Source organism: Pelodiscus sinensis, chromosome 1, assembly GCF_052426305.1.
Source record: "Pelodiscus sinensis isolate ZL-2025 chromosome 1, ASM5242630v1, whole genome shotgun sequence".
Taxonomy (NCBI): domain Eukaryota; kingdom Metazoa; phylum Chordata; order Testudines; family Trionychidae; genus Pelodiscus; species Pelodiscus sinensis.
This window is the reverse complement of record NC_143052.1, coordinates 145978903-145997981: the sequence shown is the minus strand read 5'-3', so window position 1 is coordinate 145997981 and position 19079 is coordinate 145978903. Positions and strand designations below refer to the sequence as shown.

Genomic DNA, 19079 nt, shown 5'->3' with positions numbered 1-19079 from the left:
GTAAACTAAGTTATATTTTTCCTCCTGCTTTGCTGTTTTGTACCAAAATTCACCCCTTCCTCAATAATAGAAAAATTAAGTCTTTACTGGGCTCTATTTTCAGGGTGTTATAATTCAGAAACCTCTTGTCCCAATCACTTCAAAGTTTACAGGAAAATTCTCCTCAGGCTCAGCCTACTTACCAGTTTTAAGCACACAAGACTATAGATTTGAGGAGACTGAAGAATTCTGGAAAAACTGGGCTTATTATGGAGACTTGGGTGTAAAAACTTAACTATAAAACAGCTATCCTTGCACCATAACAAACATGCCTTCAAATATCCCCAAAAGTTGTTTTCTCCTCTCCCTGAGAAGCCACAAAGCTCCATTCCCAGATGTTACTCTTGTTCATTGTTTATCACAAAGGCGTTGCTAAAATGACAGTTGTCATCATAAGAGAACTTTCAGAGAAGCCAAAAACTATATAACACACTTAAACATATTAAGATCAGAAATAACTGAAGATACAAAAGGTAAAAGCCACAAACCAATAATGTATGGAGTTAGAAACATCCTGATTCACAGAGTGACGATTTCTTAGGATTTTCTGCAAACATATAAGTAATGCCATACAAAGGAAGTGCTTCTTCAATACTGTAGCCACTCAACACTACAGGAGGCTTAGAGGCACAGAGTATCACACATGGGTAATGCCATCATATGCAGCTAACACAGACATACTTGCATCTCAGATTCAGGGGATCCCCACAGGGCCAGAATCAATGTCCCCTTTTAGGGGGTACACACAAAGAATTTGAATCCCGTCCACCTCCTCAGTAGAGCTGTGCAGCACCACTCACCTTCCTTGACCACGGAAGGTTAAGTGGTGGTGGTTGGCTTCGTGGAGAGAGGTGGGGGGCTAGGACCCTGTGTTGGCTACTCCCAGGGTACAGCCACGCGGTGGGTGACTGACCCATATACCAGGCCGGAAGCTGAGTGCTGGCACACGGGGCAGCTGCCTGCCATGTTGCCCCGCCCTGGGAGCTACTGGGCAGCCACCTCATGACCCTGGTCCCATGTTCAGCCCTTCCCCAGGGTTGGAGCTGCAGCCAGGGCTGCGTGGTAGCTGTGCAGTTGCTCCCAGAGCGGGTCGCATGGATTCACGCTGCTGGGAAAGTTCCAGCTGGGAAGGGAAGCGTGTTCTGGGCAGAAGCTCATAGCGGGAAGCAAACTGTGTTGGTGCATTGTTAAGAACCGCTGGGCAGCAAGGATGGCTAGAGGGGCAGGGGAGCAAGGTTCATGTGGGGAAGTCGGGACTCGGAGGGGGGTGGTGTTGAAGGATGGCGGCGTGGATGCCTTTGCAGGACTTCAAGTTCCATGGGTTCCAGCCTTTATTGTAAAGGCCGTGCCCAGACTGTGATTTCCGTTCTCCGTACTATTGGGATTCCCCTCCACACACACTCTAGCTGCCCCACTTTTGTGCGTATATCACTGCTGCACAATACTGTAGTATTTTTTAAAGACAAGGGACTAAACTGTGTGTCTTATGTTTTGCTGGTTTCCTAGTGTCCCTGAAGTGAGGTCAGCCATGCTCCCCTTCATAGATAATTCAAACACACTTGCACCCCTTTCTGTCTGGCAGCGTTAGCTGTTTTTGTGACCCAAATAGACCTTCCCGTGTGAAGAATGGAGATTTAATAGCACAGTAATAACTATGGAACAAAAATTAATGAAGGGGTTTTAATTAATTCAAGCATCTTTGTAACTAGTGTTTATTTGAAACATGAATGCAATAAGCACAATTAACACAAAATACAGACTTGTTCACTGAGAGGCTTTGCAACTCAGAACATGGATTTAGTGATCAGACAGCAGCTGTCTGCAGCTCAGAACCCCCAAGGTAAATGGTTGCATAACGTATAGGAATGTTACTTGATCTATTTTAAATAAGAGGACCATGAAAGTTCTTGCCTTACAGGGACCGTTATCTGTTCTTGTTTTTATATATACACAAAAAGATAGAGAAAATATTTTCTCTGAATTCTTTGAATAGCTTTATTGGAGGACATAAAATGAAGTAAATACCATAACGCATCACTCTTTTTAGTTAAATAATTTATGTCAGAACAATTTTTTTTAAATAAAATTTTTAAGAACCAGATCCAAAGTATGAAGAAGTTAATGGAAAAGTCTCATTAACTTCAAGGAGTTTCAGAACAGGCCTTAAATGTCCTCTGTGTTCTTATCTGTATAATTTTTTTAATTTAAAACTGCAAGAGATTGATTAAAACTCCTCTCCAGTATGTACTTAGTTTTACACAAATTCCTTTGATAACCTTTCCATGCAAATACACAATTCTTTACTTTGAGGAAAAATAAGAACTTTTGTAGTTGAGTTGATCACTTGAAATAAAACAGTCAAGTGCCTGCACACTCTGGCATAAAGCAAAGAACGTTATTTGTCTTCTTACTCATTTTTTATTAATAAGCATTCTTCAATGCTTGAATGTCTGAGAGTTGATCAAACTGGACAATCAAGGGGAATTTGCATGCGATTCATCAGAGTGCTTTAGCTCTGATTTATATGTCTTGTGTGCAGAACAAGCATTCCAGGTAACTACATTTTCTAAGTTAGTAATATGCATTATGGTAATAAAAAGAACTGTCTAGAATTATAGTGGATTGACTTCACCTCTAATCCAAAATAAAGTATAATCCTGAGACACAAAGCGAATGGGGAGAAATATTCAATAAGCTACTGTCGAGGTGTGCAACAGAGAGTACACCTACAAAAGCTCAGAAACATTAGTCTGAAAGGCCAGTTAGCATAGTTCCCAGAAAGGAGAGCCCGATTTAATTGCAGGAGGAATTGCAGCTGGGGGAGGTTTGGGAGAGGACTCTAAACAGAGGAAGCTGGCTACTGAAAATTTTGCAGGATTAATTTTTTTATTTAACTTCATATTAAAAAAAAACAGGCTATGTCTACACTGCCCCCTTTTGTGCAAAAAATATGCAAATGAGGCAAAGCACACCTCATTTGCATAATTAATGAGGCTCTGTTTTGTTGCAAACCCCCGCTCTTACACAAGAGCCGTTTTTCTGCTTTTTTTCCAGGAAGAATGGCTCTTGTGCAAGGGGGAGGGGGCGTTTGCACAAAAAGGAGCCGTCTACACAGCTCCTTTTTGCACAAAAGCCTCTTGTGCAAAAACGGAGCCTCATTAACTATGCAAATGAGGTGTGGCTTTGCATCATTTGCATATTTTTTGTGCAAGAGAGGGAAGTGTAGACATAGCCATAAAGTATTGTACTTCATTAACTGTCCTTTGTTTTAGTATTCTTTCTTCCACTACATTTTTAAAAAAAGAAATATTTGTTAACTTGGGTGCCACGATGGCACACCACCGAACAAGCGTACATGATCTCAATACTGATGTACAAGACAAAACTCACTCTGCTCATGGATGGAAAATCTTAAGAGCAGTGGTTCTCAAACTGCGGTCTGGCCGCTTTCCAGGTGGTCTGCAGCTTAAGCTCAATCCCTCCCTTCCATCCTCCCCACAGCAGGGAGCCCATGCTAGTGCTCCAACCTCGTGCCTCCTCCCCTCTACCCACCTGTGAGGTTGGAGCACCAGAACAGGCTTCCCTAGGGAGGGGGCTGAGCCTTCCCACTGGATCCGGCTCACGGGGAAGAAGCAGAGCCAGAAGCTCCTCTTCCCTTGGCTGGGGAAACAACAGTGCACAAACATGCTGCCTGGAGGCTTTTCCCCCCTGCTACCACTGGCCAGAGTTGCAGCCAATGGGAGCAGCAGGAAGCTGAGCCTGGGAGCAGCGTGGGGCGTGAAAGCAAATAAGTGGCCTCCTACCCACTCATGCCCAGACACCCCACCTCCACCCTGTTCTTGCACCCTCTCCCTGGCCAGACACCGTACCCCCCCATCCTGCTCCTAAACCCCACCTCCCACCCAGATGTCACACCATCACCCCTTCGTGCACCCCACTTCCCACCCAGATCCTGCATCCCCATCCCTATCCCACGCATTGGCAGCCCTGTCCTGCACACTGAGCCCCTCATTCTGGTTCCCATCCCAGAGCTTGGGGCGGTGGGAGGGGGTCCACAAAATCTACTAACCCCACAAGAGTAAATCTGGCCCATGAGAAGCCCTGAACGTCAGTCCTCCCTGTCTCTTTCCCTTGCCCTGTGGGGCTGGAGTACCAGAGGAGTGAGGTGTCTCAGTTGGGGGTTTTTGGAGCGGTGGTTCTGCTTCTCACTTGTGTGGTCCCCAACTGATTTTTCTGTGGGTCAGTGGCTCCTGATCCAAAAAAGGTTTCCCACCCCTGCCATAAAGAAAGAAAACATTGAAACCTTTGGTGCTGGACATAAATTAATATTTCACTTTATTTAAAAGGAAGTAAGTTAGATAAACTAATATGAAAAAGCTGAAGTACTTAATCTATTTAATAATGTAATATTTCCGTTCTTATTGGTTAAATTAAACCACTCTTTAGCTGCACTAGCAAAATGGCTCAGCCATAATTATGTAATTAATGGTGAGTTTCTATTAGCAACTGGTGGTCCACAGAAAGGTTTGCCTTGAGCCAGGTGGACCACAGGCCAAAAAGTTTGAGAACCACTGTCTTAGAGGGAACACTGGTCAGAATGAATTCTCCCCTCTCCAAATATGCAGCATTACATTCCTAGCCTTCTGCACTATTTGGAAAGTGGAGTGGGAGGAGAAGACTGGTTTCCCAGAGGTAATCTGTAGAATCTTTTGGCCAGGCTGGGGTGTGTATCTTGATGATCTGAAACAACAAAGTCAACCGTACTTGCATATTCTCTCTTCTAAATGGCAACTCTCATGCCCAAGATACATGAGGGAGCAAAGGGGTCCAAGACTCCGCCTTGGTCTGGGTATACACTGATGGGTGTTCGTACCCACCTCGATTCTGCCCACGTTTGGCAGCCCAGGAACAGTGTGTATTATGGTAACAGACCCTGGCCCAAAATTGTCATGTACTTACTTTGCAAGCTGTAGAACATTGCGGTAGCAGCTATACAGGGAGCTCTCAGCTGCTGTGCGATATTTGCTCTTGTATTTGGGTCCTACAGTGTGAATAATGAATCGTGCAGCCAAGTTAAACCCTTTTGTCAGTTTTGCCTCCCCTGTCCGGCATCCTAAAGAAATATACAAAGAATAAGACACTGTAGGAGTAAAGCACCTCACACCAAATCCCACCTCACAGCAACTCACTGCACCTCATTAGTTCCTTTGTTTCCTCCTAGGATACTACATCAGCAACACTGTAAGAATAGTCCCTGCTCCACACAGCAGCACTCAGCCAGCCTTGGGGGACATAGTGAGCTGCATAAGCTTCTAAGAAACAGGCGGAAGCAAAGTGCTCAAAGAGCAGAACAGAAGTACCAAGTCACTGGAAAGGCTATTTACTCCCATTGCAGTGCTCGTATGAAGGGCTTCATAAAACCCCAAATCAGTATTTTGGAGAAAGAACTGTAGTAGAAAAGTGATACTTAAACTCAGATCTTCTGAAAGGGTTTGGGATTGGGAGACTCTGCTCTCTGATTGAATTTCTTGGTCTATGAGACTGACACAGTCCTTTCAATTAGCCATCTTGTGGTTGGCAAAGCTATTAGAGATGGACCATACGTAGCGCCACATTTCCTTCACATCACATAGGAGCACAGTTCCTTGCGGTTGTTTGACAAGGTTTTCAACAGCCCAGTTCTGAAGGTCTCCAGGGATGCCTAACACATCACTGACCAGAAAAATTCTGGGTATTCTGTCAATATTTTCGTTCTATTTCATTCCATTCCTCTTGGAAGACTTGTCTCCCACAGACAGCAGTGTATTTACTTGTATACACATAGTCTTCTGGAACCAGTTTCCCCTCATATACTTGCAGCCTTTTAGGGACCATTAAGAATCTACTTCATAACCAGTAGTACACTGTATCCTTTGCAGTGAGAAATCTGGGCTCAAATCTAGTCCATCGGCTGGAAGCAGGGTGTCTGGCTGGAGGTAAGAGGGGCAGGAGTGGCCTGGGGGTAGGGTGTCTGGCCAGAGAGATGCTGGGTGGGAGGGAGGGAGCCAGGATGGGCTTGGGTCTCACTGGGGTGGCTCGGCGCTGGGCTCAGGACATAGTCACTCGGGATGCAACAGAGGATGGGGCGTCAATGGTCTTGCCCTGTGCTTCTCCTAAGTCCCAGGTCTTGGACCAGCCACAGCAGCCCCTGGGTCAGAGGACGGGCTGCCTGAAAGGCTGCAGGTAGGGCTGAGCAGGCAGGATCTTGGGAAGTGGAATCTGCCCATGCTGGGCTGCCAGGCAGCTTTGCCAGTCCCTGAACAGTGTCCAGGACAGAGAGCCAGGAACGCAGAATGACATGACCATGTCACTCTTGTCCAACAGGAAAAGTTTTGATTGATAGATTAGATAGATACTATTCCAATTCCACTTAAGGAGAGGAATTGACTCACATTGGTGAGTGAAAATTATATTATTTCTTCCAATTTTAAGAAAAGCATTCCCAGTGTTCTGCACCACAGAACTGAGAAGGAGCATTCACTCCCACTCAACTATAGTCTCAGGTGCTGCTTCCCTTACATCTTGTTGAGCCCTGAGAACACTGATTGGGTGACTGCTCCTCCCACACACCTTCTTCAGCTGGTTTCTAGATAGAAACCAGTAGTAGAGTAGGGAGGTTACAGATTAGAGACTGGCACAAAATTAACAGGAGAGAGTTGCTGAGGAAGGCACACATCAGAATATCCATACCTTGGCTCAGGGGTTGGCAACCTTTCAGAAGTGGCGTGCCAAGATTTAACTTACTCTCTTCTATTTATGGATCTGCATGCCGGGTGGAGGTGAGTACAGTGACCATATTTTCTGAACCAGCTGCAGCTAGGCAGAATAGTTTAATTTAAATTATTAAACAGACTAAGTGTGTTAACTTTCTCATGCTACTGCAACCATGTGGTCCCAGGCTGGCCCCGGAGGCTGAAAGTGTCTTAGCCACAGCACTGCCTCCTCCCACTGCAGCCTAACCTGCTGCTGGGGAAGGAGGAGTGCTCCAGCTGCTGCACGGGGGAGGAAAGGCAGGGCTGAGCTCCCACCATGCATGCCACTTATGGCACGCATGCTGAGAGGTGGCAGATCCCTACTCATAAGCCAGAGGAGAATTGAACCACAGTACTGAGGGAGAATTGCACTTGCCCCCCACTCTAGTAGTCTGCGCAAGGATTGCTCTCTCATGTCTCAGGACTTAAGGTGATCTTCCAGGCCTCTTACCAGAGATCCACAACTCTCCCACTCTTGACTAGGGGATTCGGCTTTTAGCCCCCTTGGCCTTTTCTCTGTTTATCTTAGCAGGCCTGACTGAACTGAAGCTCCTTCGCTTTGCTCTCTCCCCAAAGGCCATGATCAAGAGCATTCTGGGGTGGGGTGGGAGGCTGACAGGCTGGGGTGTCACGGCCACTGGCCCTCCCCTTCCCAGTGGCTGGGGAGAGAGCCTGAGGGGTGGGGCAAGCATGGTGGCTGGTAGGAGGGACCTGAGAGGTCTGGGCTGTCTTGGTCCTAGCCCTCACCTCCCTGGCAGCTGGGAGGCTCCTGAGACGCTGGGGCTGGTGCAGCCCCAGCCCTCTCTGGCAGCTGGAGGGAGAGCCGGGCCTGCCAACCCCCACAGATGGGGGGGTTGGTGAGCAGGGACACCACCCCCTAATGTTAAATGCAATATTCATAAGACATGCTTGTGTTTGTCATATTGGTCATATGTATTACCCCTATTTTACAAATCAGGCTCAAAGCACAGTGGTGAAGTGAATTGCCCAAGGTAACACAACAACAAGGTGATAAAATCAGGAACAGAGCCAAACTTTCACTTTACCCAGTCACTGATCTAGACAACAGACCATCCTCTCACAAACTTCAGATAGAAGAATCAGATTTTTCCATCTAACAAGTGTTTTGGAGAGAAACAGAGCCATCTAGTAGGGCCGTACAGCATTTGGAAGACCATTACTCTATTGTTGACAGAGTATTCTTTAATCGGCTGGAAATACCAGAACATATCGAAGGGGAGTCGACAAAGATGATAAATTAACAGCAATTCATCTAGAAATCTGAGCCCCATCTTGAAGTATTTCTGGTTGGAGAAACCTGAATGGACTGTTCTCAGGGATGGAGGAGTCAGCTGAGCCATCACTTGGCGCCTCCAGGCTTGAGCAGAAGCAGTGAGTCACATGCTTTAAACATGACTGTTTCTCAGGGCTTAGAGAAAGTGGATACAAATGAATGGGAAGAGGATGTGACAGATAGGGTAACTTTCTGCAATATCTTTAGGAAGATCATACTGTATGTAAGTGAATGAACAGTATCATTGTGGGTCAGCGACTGCATGCACGCTATGGGAAAATCATTACCACAGCTCCCCTAGGAAGTGAAACTGGTAGGGGATGATGGAGGTGAATCATTCAGGTTATAAACAGCGTCAGAAAGGCACCACCTTCTGAAGATGCTCATATATTCTGGTTCAAATCAGATGCTCCAGACACCACTGGAAAAGGAAGGACTTCTGTATAAATAGGTAGAGCTTAAACTGACTTGAAGCCTTTGTTCTGCTCCTGATCTAAACGTTGACATAAACTTGCAACCACTGGGAAAAATGATTTCAAGGATACAGGTAACAAAGGGATTAAACTTAGAACTCAGTCAGTATCTTCTTCTACTTCTCTTGTGTTTGAGTCATTCAAGTGGAGCGCTACTATTTGTGGCACAGTCTTCCTTTGCTCTCAATAGCCCAGCAGGGTTTTCTATAACGTCTCACAGAGGTATCAGTTTCTTTTTATTGACCCTGCAGTATTCTCGTGGAAACCATCAGCAAACTAACACCACTGGTTGGAAGAATATGTTGCAGATGTATTGAGAGATTATGGATTCAAATTCAGTATTGCTACTTCAAGGGTTGAGGATGGCAGACAGTGCATCAGTCCATATGGGGAGAAGGGCAGACAGCACACCAACTTGTATGGGGAGAGGACATTTTAGAGAGGACAGAAGGCTAACCCCCAATGACAGAGTGCCAAGCAGAGCAGAGAAGGTCTCAGATTTTTAGGTCCCCCTCTGAAGATACTGTCTCCCCAGCTTACTCCAGAATAAGAAGCAATGATTTTACATTTACCGTCTAAGGATGAAGAGCTGCATCAAATCTGCTGGGATTCCAACTTGAGATTTCAGGGATCTAAGTCATCCTCTAAATTCCACCATATGGCAGACTATGGCTGACTGCAAAGGACACGTATTGTGCACAGAAGCCCTGCCTCCATCGTCTGCAAATGTATTTTCCCTTCCCTTTGATTCTGAGTTACTCAAATGAAAGAAGCTGAATTATGAAAATGATGTGACTATCTAAACAGAAGACATTAATTCCACCTACATTTCAATGGCTGTCAGACTGGATTAGAAATATTAAGTTTTCTTCTGTCTCGGCAAACTGACACAACCACCTTTTCTACTACTGGGCAAAGTCGTGGATTCACTGCCTACTAAAGGACCAAGAAGATCTTGTGTTTAAAGCACTATACTGGTTCAGAAGAGTCTCAGCTTTGCCATAACTTCCTATAGGACCATGGGCAAGTTGTTTAAACCCTCACACAGTTACTAATCTGCAAAATGGAAGGGCTATAAGAGAATAGCTTGGTTAGCATTTACAAGGTGTTCAGATACTAGACAGAGAATACAGAAGTACGGTAAAACTCCAATGGTCCGGCATTCCTGATGGTCCGACACCATCAGGAACCCGGAAGTGCTCCGGGCAGCCGGACCATTGGAGCTGCTCTGCCCCCACGTTCCCCGATTCAGCCGCTGCTAAAACTGACCAGAGGCTGAATCATGAAGCCTAGGGCAGAGCAGCTGGGGCACTGCCGGGTTGGTCTCATAGCGCTGCCCCTCGGGGCTGCGGGACCCAACCCGGCAGTGCCCCAGCTGTCCCCCATTCATCTGCTGCTGAAACTGACCAGGGGCTGACTCCAGGAAGCCCGAGGCAGAGCTGCTCTTCCCCGGGCTTCCTGGATCAGCCCCTGATCAGTTTCAGCAGCGGCTGACTTGGAGACACCTGGGACAGAGCAGCTGGGGTGCTGCTGGGTTGGTTTCACAGCGCCAAGGGTTGGTGCTACCAGACCAACCCCGCAGCGCTCCAGCTGCTCTGCTGCAGGCGTCCCCAATTCAGCCGCTGCTGAAACTGACCAGCAGTGGCTGAATCAGGGACACCTGGGGCAGAGCCGGACTATTGGAAGGGGGGGCTATGAGGGGTCTGGGGCGGCATCCCCCCCACCCCACCGCAGACCCCTCATAGCCCCCCCCTTCTGATAGTCCGGCAAATCTGATAATCCGGCACCCCCTGGGTCCCAAAGGTGCCGGATTATCGGAAGTTTACTGTATCTGGATAAAGACAACTTCATACTTCAAAGATGATTTCTCTCTAGAAAAGCAAAATTTCCAGGGCTCTTTCAACACTAAAACTGGTTTATGGAATGATTTTTGTTTTAGTACAGGGAAAAATGAACTAAGACACAAAGAGGTCACTCTAAGGCGCTATTTACCATGTAGGACAGCAGCAATTTATCTGTTACTATGCATTCATTCGTAAAAGATTAGGTTTCATGATTGCAGGCTAGCAGTGTGTATAGAACCTACTCAACATGAATTCTTGTTGGGTTTGGATTTCTGTTGGGGTGAAGGTCAAGATGCCTTGAGCAGCTCCCAACAAAGGGATAGTACAGCAAAATCAGTATTCATACATGTTCAGTCTTTACAGTAAGAACTGTTTTATAACTGCTCTTTGGAGAACAAAATGTCAAGCAGTGTCAGATAACAAGGGGATGATTGTGTCCATCTGATAGTAAACGTTCAACAATTTGAACGGATGCCAGGAGCTTTTGGGAGTCTTTACTCTGAATTACAAATGGGAAAATTGTCTGCCATATAGTCTGGCCAAAATTTCCTCCCTATATTTCACATTCAAAACTGGAAAAGGAAACAAAGTCACATGTCTTTTCTGCATTTTGCTTGCACTTCAAAAATAAAAACTTCTGCTACATGTTGGCAGCTGCATTGTTATAGAACAGGATTGTCCTTACCTTTGAGTTTCTGGAGTTCATCCTTCAGGTCAGGGCCAGCATGCATGAAGATGCTGTCAGATACTGGATTCTTATCTGAGAGAGACTCATTGCTGGTGTTTACTATGGCTGTACAGTTCAGTAATGCTACATTTCCTTTCCTGAGGAAACAAAGCCATTGAGTGCAAGTTAGATACATGAGCTTAACAACAAAGATGTGCTTCATGTAATTTACTGATTATATGATTTCACTGCATCCCTGAAACGTATAATAAGAGTGATTTTGAGATACCACATCAGCAGCAGTTAGGCATGGGCACAGCTTTTATATCTGGGGTTAAGAATGTTCACAAGAAAAGGAGGCGGAGTTAGTGTTAGGTGGACTTAATGACCATATACAGTATATGAGAAGGAACTCCTACTAAGCAGTTTTCCTTATGATGTCTCATTCTTGCAAACAGGGCCAGCATCATCTTCTTGCACTGCTTACACTTGGTACATTTTCCTTTTTTACCCAGGGAATGAATTTCTTCAAAATATTCCCAGATAGTCTCTCTCTCACACCCAGAAACCATGACAGCTTTTCTGTGGCAAAAGTATGAGGGAATATATAAAGCTGTGTGTCCGTTAAATAATGTCTTCCTTTTTCTTTCCAGTCCATGTCAATGTTCATCTCAATGCTGCTGCTGTCCTTTCTTATATATGGTCTCTTGGTCTTTAAGAAAATGTCTTAACTCTTCTGCCGTGCTTGGCCAAAGTCCACCAGCACATAAGCACAGAACAAAAACACAGAGCAAAAACAATCCTATCCAGCTTGTTTGTTTCTTTGCACATGCTACTTTTTAGTCTGCTGAGAAACAGAAATTCAAAGCCCAGAACTTTCAAGGAGCAGGAGCTGATTGTTAGCCTGGACAGACCACAGCCATTAATTCATTTTATGAAACTATTAGTGTATGTGCAGCATGTTTGTGATGAGATTGAATTGTAATTTTTTTAAATGACTAATTAAGTATTAAAAATTAAAAAATATTACAAATTAAAAAAAATCTGAATTTTTAAAAAAAATCAATTTTTATCCACCCTGTTTCTCAAATGCTGCATCTGATCCAGTGGGCCAATCTTGGTTCCTCTGAGTAGAGGAGCCTCTGATGAAACTGTAGAGCTCTGATTTTAAAGCCTTCTAATGATGAATAAGCTATTACTAATACACTGCTGTCTCTTAGTCTTCATAGTCAACTTAAGTGCATCTTCTTGTAGCTTTTCAGTGTTCTGAGCAGCTACAGTAGAATGAAAAATGACCAGAGTTAGCTGAATTTTCATTGCCACTGTTCAAAAATCTGTGAGCAATTGTGAAACTGACAAGAATCTGCTCATTTGCACACTGATGCTGCAAGAAAAAGCTGTAAGTATGATGACAGACAGGCACTGAAGGAAGAAACTGAGTCTCAGAGGGGGAAGGGTAGAGCACATTACCCCATCCACCCATGCTTGCAACAGCTACCAGGATAAGCAGTGAACATGCAGGGATGAAGCCAGAGAGAATGATTCTTCTTCAGTGCAGCACCCAGAATGGGTTGGAGTAAGGACTGATCATCAATGTTACCAGACACCTGTGATCTGGAGGCTCGCGTGAAAGAGCCAAGTAAGGCCAAGAGATCCAATCTCAATCTCACTTAATAGCTGAGGAAAGGGAGATGGCTCTTCACTTTACTCTTCAGGGTTCCATCACTTTTCATACCTGTCTTCTGCTGATAGGTGTAGTTCTCTGGAAATTAGGTGTTGATAAGTGAGAGTGGGTGGACAAGGGAGAGAGGACATAGATGGGATAAGTTAGCACATAGAAACACTGTGAAGACAGACATTTTGGAAGAAGAATATGAACGTAAATGTAAAGAAAGTACAGGTTGAATCTGTCTAGTTTGGCGCACTTTGGTCCAGCAACATTTGTGGCCCGGCGTAATTTTAGTTAGCCAGAGGACCACTTATCATGGATGTGGCCAAGTTTTCCCCAGTCCCATAAAGTTTGAAGCCACCAGTCCTGGCTCTCAGTGTTCTGTGCTGTTATTTATTTCTAATTTACCCCTAAATGTCTTCTACCAGCACAGTAAGCAGTGGAAGTGTTGGTAATGCTGCTAGACAATATTGACCTCTCATGGTCCAGCAAATTCTCTGGTTGAACACTGGTCAGGTCTTACGGGTGTCAGACTAGTGAGGTTCAACCTGTATATGAAGGCAGAGAGAGACAGGCAGAAGAAAAAAAACCCAACCAAAAACAGACACTGAGGACAATGCAGAAAAAGATACCCAGTATTTTTCGACAGGAATGTAGATAAGTCAAAGCGAGGTGAAACCAAGAAGCACAGAAGATAAAACAACTGCCAGAAAATAAAGAGTAAGTTATGTTTTTACATTATATTAAATACAAAGGTGATTGATGATATATCTACATACACATTGTGTAACAAATAGTAAACAGATACTTTGTTCTAGATGATTCCGGGGGCCTCACTGGGTACATCTACACGGTAGTGCTATTTCAGAATAATGACAGTGTGCATCTACACTGCCAGCCTTTATTTCAAAATAATGTCAAACTGGAGGACTTCTTACTCAGTCTCCTGTAACCCTCATTTTAAGAGGAGTAAGGGAAGTTGAAGGAAGAGTGGTTTTCCTTCAGCTTCCTGCTGTGTAAACAGCACCAAAAGTCGAGTTAAGCTACTTTGACTTCAGCTATGCAATTGACAAAGCTCAAGTTGCATAGCTTAATTCAACTTTAGCCCTGCTGTGTAGACATAACCCCTGGGTCTCCCACCTAGCCTTCATCTAGGCTTTCCCTCCCCACCACCATTTTTTCTCCTCCCAGCTTTGACTTAAGGCTGCACCTCAAGGCTAGAAAAGAGAAAAACCCCATATAATGTCAAGAGCTTTATTTTGTGGTGATGACCATTTTGTTAGGCACTCTGTCATCACTGCTTTCATTACTGTGATATCTAAGAGGCAAGAGTTGTTTTAAAAACTTACCATAATATTATTTTTGCATTTATGTCTTTCCTGTACGGGAAAGGTGATCTAACATCAAGTTGGGGTTTTTCAACAGGAGTTTTGTGGGAGTCCGGTTGGTCTGCTTCACAGTAGCCATTCCAGCCTGGCAGAGAATCAATATCCACAAACTGGGAAGGAGCACCCAAAGGATCCATGGAATGGAAACAGCAACTTCTTTTTTCACTACCTCTTCAGCTCTCCAATTCTCACTGGAATCTTTCTGGTGCTTCAGAGGAGAAAAAATAGGGTCACATGCCTGGATTTTCATTGAGAATAATTCTGGAAAATTTTCATAAAGGAAAGACAAATAACAAAGCATTTGCAGGTAACGTTATTAAGACAGACAGGCTATTTTGTTCCCAACCTATCCTTTGCCTGGTTTAATTTTTTTTTTTAATCTCAAAATGTATATACTTGATTTCAGTGAATTGTTTTGAGAAGTCTGAGCCAGTGTTCCCTGTAAGCTGAACACCTGCACAGCCAACCAGGAGAAGTCAAATGCTGGCCAGCTGATAACCTTTCACATCTCTAGACTGAGTTGTTAACTGGTTTCAGTTAACCAGTGTGTGTGGGGAGGAGGGGGGGCAAAGGGAGGGGAGTGAGCACTCCAGCTTTGCCACAGAGTTAAAGGTGCTTAGCTTCTCTTAGGAACAGGCCCTTAGTGCTTTAGTAACACTTCAACATTCATTAAAAACAAGAGATTTCAGTACAAAGTTTGCTAGTTTTCTATTTTGCAAAAATCAATAAGAGTCAAGTTGACTGTTAGCCATTAATACAAATTGAGGTCTGTTCCCCCCCCCAAACACACACTCCTTCCAATGGCTTGAAAAGTTTAGCACTTAAGCTACTATTCAGTTAATTTTTACCTTTGAATTAGTTTAACCAGCAACAACTTTGAAAATCTCTTATTTCCCATGTATTTTCCTAGTAAAAAGTCAGCCTGGATATTCTGTAGAGCCACAAAAACTGATAGAGTGACTTGCAGTTTAGCAGTGCCCCTACATACATCACTGACACTAATTTTTTTACACAGCAGCATTTTCAAATGATGCTTTTTACAGTCTCCAAGTAGGAGAGAGCCTGCCTCACCCTGGCAAACAATGACGTGGCCTCCATTATGCATATATTTGCCAACTCCTGTCTGGACTACAATAATGCAATATACCTGGACAAAAGCCCTCAGGATGCTCCAAACAGTACAGGAAACTACAGCAAATGTCAATAAACTGCACTACTGCAACCAAGTAGAATATGAAGTCAAGGTCTTGTTCCTTATCAAGTAATTTAAAGGCTTAAGCCCAGAACACCTAAAGCTATGGGGATGAAGACCAGGTTTCATAACTCTGCTCCTCAGGCACAATAGACCTCTACATAAAGGTAAAGCTGGCCATGTAGATTGTAGGAGAGCTTCTTCACGGCTAACCCCAAGACTGTGAAATTAATTAATACAGGGACTAAGGCACATCACATAACCCCACCTTCTCTGGTTCCAAGTACAAGATGCACTTCTTTGACCTTGTCTTCTCTTACAAACAGCAGCATGTGCACTAAAATAAAAATCCCAAAGCAAACACAAACCAAAACATCAGAGCAACATACCAGCACAGTAGCCACTGGCATAGTGAAATTGAGAGACTGAAATATGGATCAGTGAAGAAAATTATGTAGAATCTTATGAGAAAATAAACAGTTCTATGCAACCTATAGTCTTGTATGCATACAAAGCAACACTTGGGATTAACCTCAAATGCACTGAAGCCCTTAAATGAAGGCTGGGGAACCTTTTGTGTGTCAGGGGCCACTGACCCGCAGAAAAATCAGTCAGGAGCCCCACACACGTGAGGAGAAAAAACCCCTCACTGATGAGTATGGATGTAAGTGACTAGTCGACTATCTGAGAAGCATAAGCTTATCATATAGTTGAATAATGACTTGACTAGTCACTTCTCATCCTTGCTACCTCTATCAGAGGCAGCAAGGTGTGTGTGTGGGGGAGGGGGGGAGAAGCAGGAGCTTGTGTTGGAAGGAGCCAGCTTAAAAGCCAGTTCCCCCCCAGCACCGTCTCGGGGGGAGAGGCGAGGCGGGAGAGCAGGGAAGGCAGAGGTGTAGCGGGAGGGGGACTTAATTTAAATGCATTTTAAAAGCAGAAGCATGGGGTGGAGGGTGAGGTGGGGGGGAAATCAGTTGTCCCAGCTTGTGCCCAGTCCCGCTGCTGCGCTTCAGCCTAAAGGCAGAAGTGCAGCGGAGTTAGCTCCCAACCTTGGGAGCTAACCCCACCGTGGCTCTACAGTTTCCCCTTGCTTATTGACTACTTGATGGAAATTCCATCAACTAATCGATCAGATGATTAAACACAATTTAACATCCCTACTGATGCTGCCGACTGAGGAGAGACACTCCTCACATTCCTCTCCCACATCAGCCGGAGGAAGGGGCGGAGGGGGGAGTCTAGTAGATTTTGTGTGCTCCAGCCCTGCTGTGGGCTTTCCAAATCTGGGGAGGGTAACCTGGGCTTCAAGGGCTAGATCCAAGCAAGCTGGGGGCTGCATCCAGCCCCCCAGGCCTGAGGTTCCCCAACCCTGTATTAGACGAAAAATGTGTTCTTTTTGCACAACTATGCTTATTGCATCATGGAAGCATATGGTACATTCCACATGAGCAGAGAGATTATTAAAATCCAAAAAGAATGCAGAAGAAAAGGCAACAAAGAGTGGGAAGAGGGACTGATCTGAAAGGAAAAATTTAGAGTAGAAAAAATATAGTTTGGCAAAAACAAATCCTAGGGCAATGGGTATGATAACAGTGTAACACATACAACAGTGAGGAGAAAAACAAACTATTAGGTGACTTATATAAAGAGGAATACTTTATTCAATCTAGCTTTTTTTCTTTTGTTTTAACTAAAGAGAAACTTTAGCCATAGTCATTATTCTCTTGAACAGTCTTTCTACAGAAGCAAGCGAAGTCAGGGATTTATAAGAGCTTCTGTCGCCTTGTTAGTTCTGCCTGTGCATCACTGGGGGATGGGGGAGCGCTGCTACAGCGCAACAAGCTTCTTTACCATTTCCTACATATCTAGCACCACGAAACATGGGAAAAGCTACCCATGAGACAACACAGGCCGTGCCCCAGACAAGGGCCCCCGGGACGTACTGCCCCCCCCCCCCGAAGGGATTCCGCGCGCAGGGTTTCAAACAAGCACCGCTCGCGGGCAATGAAGAAGGTGCCGGACAAAGGCGAAGCTGTTCGCAGCGCACCAGACGGGGACTCCCGCAGACCGGCCCGATGGGTCTCCCCTCAGCCTGAGGCCCGACCGTACAGGTCTGAGCCCGCGCCCCTGGGGCAGATTCCTGCGCGGTGAGCAGGGGGATGCACGGCCCCGGGAGCTGCCTTCAGCCCGCTCCAGCCGGGCGGCGCGGATCCCGCGGCCAGGACAGCGGCTCTCGGGCCGGGCTGCGCGCTCGCGGGGACGTAGCCCCGCTCCAGCCGCCGGCACGGACACGGGCGCCCCAGCCCAACGGACTGGAGGGGAGGCGGTTACTGGCCGCCCCGCCCCCCAGCACAGGCCCCCCCCAGCAACGCCCGTCCGGGGAGCTCCACTTAGCAGCCGCCGGGCCCTCACTCACGAGCCAGTCCCGCTGCCCCCATCTGGCGACAGGCTCCCAACGGCAGGAATCCACTCAGCGTCATCACCCCGGAAGCGAGCCCTGAGCTTGACCCCCCCCCCTCCTTCCGCTTCCGAGTCAAAACAGACCCATTCCGCACCGACCAGTCGGGATGAGGCGGTATCCTGCGTCACTTCCGCTCGCCCGTCCTCGCCACCTGCCCTCCCAGCCACTTCCTCTCCTGGGCGTGGGGAAGGAGCGAGCTGGTGTCTGCGCGCGAGTGACCTGCCGGGCCACGTGGGGGTGAGCGCGAGGCTGCGGCGAGCCCCTGTGGCGCGGGGAACCGCACGCGACGGGCGGTTGGCTCTGGGGAGGCTCGATCCCAGAGGCGCTGGTGCGGCCCCCCCCGTAGCGCTCGCTGGAAGGGGGCGGGGGAGTAGCTGCGGAGCAATAAGCTGGGGGGGGGCAGGGGGCATCAGGGAGGGGCGAGCGTGTGTGAAACTTCCTCTAGAACAGGGTAGGGATGCGAAGGACTAGCCCCCCCCCCTCTATCAAACAGAGGCAGCGGGGGGGGGTGGGGGAGAAGAGGCAGCGCTGCCGCTTTGAAACGCCGCGGGGAGCACGGAGCCATGGCGGGGCTGCCGCACTGGCCCGGCCCCCGCATCGCTTTCACCCTTGCAGCGTAGCAACAGCCCCCGGAGGCGCCCTTATGGACGAAGCAGTCGATGAAGTAGTCAATGCAAATTGCACCCACTCTTCGATTATTCAATCAATCACAATTTAACTTCCCTAGTCCCACCTCCGCTTCCCCAGCTGGTCAGCTGAGCTCTCTGCAGGGGAGCGCTGAACCTCTGGGGCTCAGAAAACAGTTGTGTGGGTGTGCACCTTACAGGGAACCTTTTCCCCTCACTGCTCCCCTTCCCTGGGATCCTCTGTCCACTATCCAACCCTCCTGTTCCTGACCACTGCTGCACCAGCTGCGCCGGCAGTGCTGCACCTGCCAGAGATGCAGCCACATCACCTGGAGCATCAAGGCGGGTGGTGTGGCAATTGTGCGGCCCAAGCTCTGGGGAGAGCTGGGGCTGCATGCGGGGGGAGCGGGGGTGGGGGGGAAGGTAGTACAGAAGAGCAGGGGCCAGGGGCTAGCTACCCTGGCTCATCATGCTGTCCAGGAATTGGACTGGCTCCTCCCAGCAAGGGTGCTCCAATCCCGCTCCCTGGAAGAGAGCTTGGGGGCCTTATTGAAGGATCTGAAAGACTTGGATGTGGCCGTGGGCTGTAGTTTGCTCCCTTCTGAACTAGAACAGTGTTTCTCACTTTTTTTTTA

General features: G+C 46.7%; 2 protein-coding genes across 8 annotated transcripts in view; one reads left to right on the top strand and one right to left on the bottom strand.

The window, feature by feature from the left end:
• GDAP2 (ganglioside induced differentiation associated protein 2) overlaps positions 1–17903 on the bottom strand; it is a 40514-nt gene extending 22611 nt beyond the window's left edge. For 2 of the 5 annotated variants that reach the window (XM_075904902.2, XM_075904931.2), the window contains exons 1-4: positions 17774–17903; positions 14127–14373; positions 11127–11266; positions 4999–5152 (exon numbers count right to left, since the gene is read on the bottom strand). In XM_075904902.2, coding sequence (XP_075761017.1) covers positions 4999–5152; positions 11127–11266; positions 14127–14302 — 470 coding nt within the window. In that variant the 5' untranslated portion in view covers positions 14303–14373; positions 17774–17903. Of the gene's footprint in view, positions 1–4998; positions 5153–11126; positions 11267–14126; positions 14374–15625; positions 15695–17773 lie in introns of all 5 variants that reach the window. The other 3 variants (XM_075904912.2, XM_075904923.2, XM_075904917.2) reach the window with 3 other exon arrangements.
• A 15-nt stretch (positions 17904–17918) lies between these two features.
• The window catches only part of WDR3 (WD repeat domain 3), a 29148-nt gene continuing 27987 nt past the window's right edge, over positions 17919–19079 (top strand). The window contains exon 1 of one of the 3 annotated variants that reach the window (XM_075904882.2): positions 17919–18055. Coding sequence is in view for 1 of the 3 variants with exons in the window: in XM_075904879.2 (XP_075760994.2) it covers positions 18759–18786 (28 nt within the window). In the remaining 2 variants the exon portion in view is untranslated. Of the gene's footprint in view, positions 18147–18335; positions 18787–19079 lie in introns of those variants that run through there. The other 2 variants (XM_075904889.2, XM_075904879.2) reach the window with 2 other exon arrangements.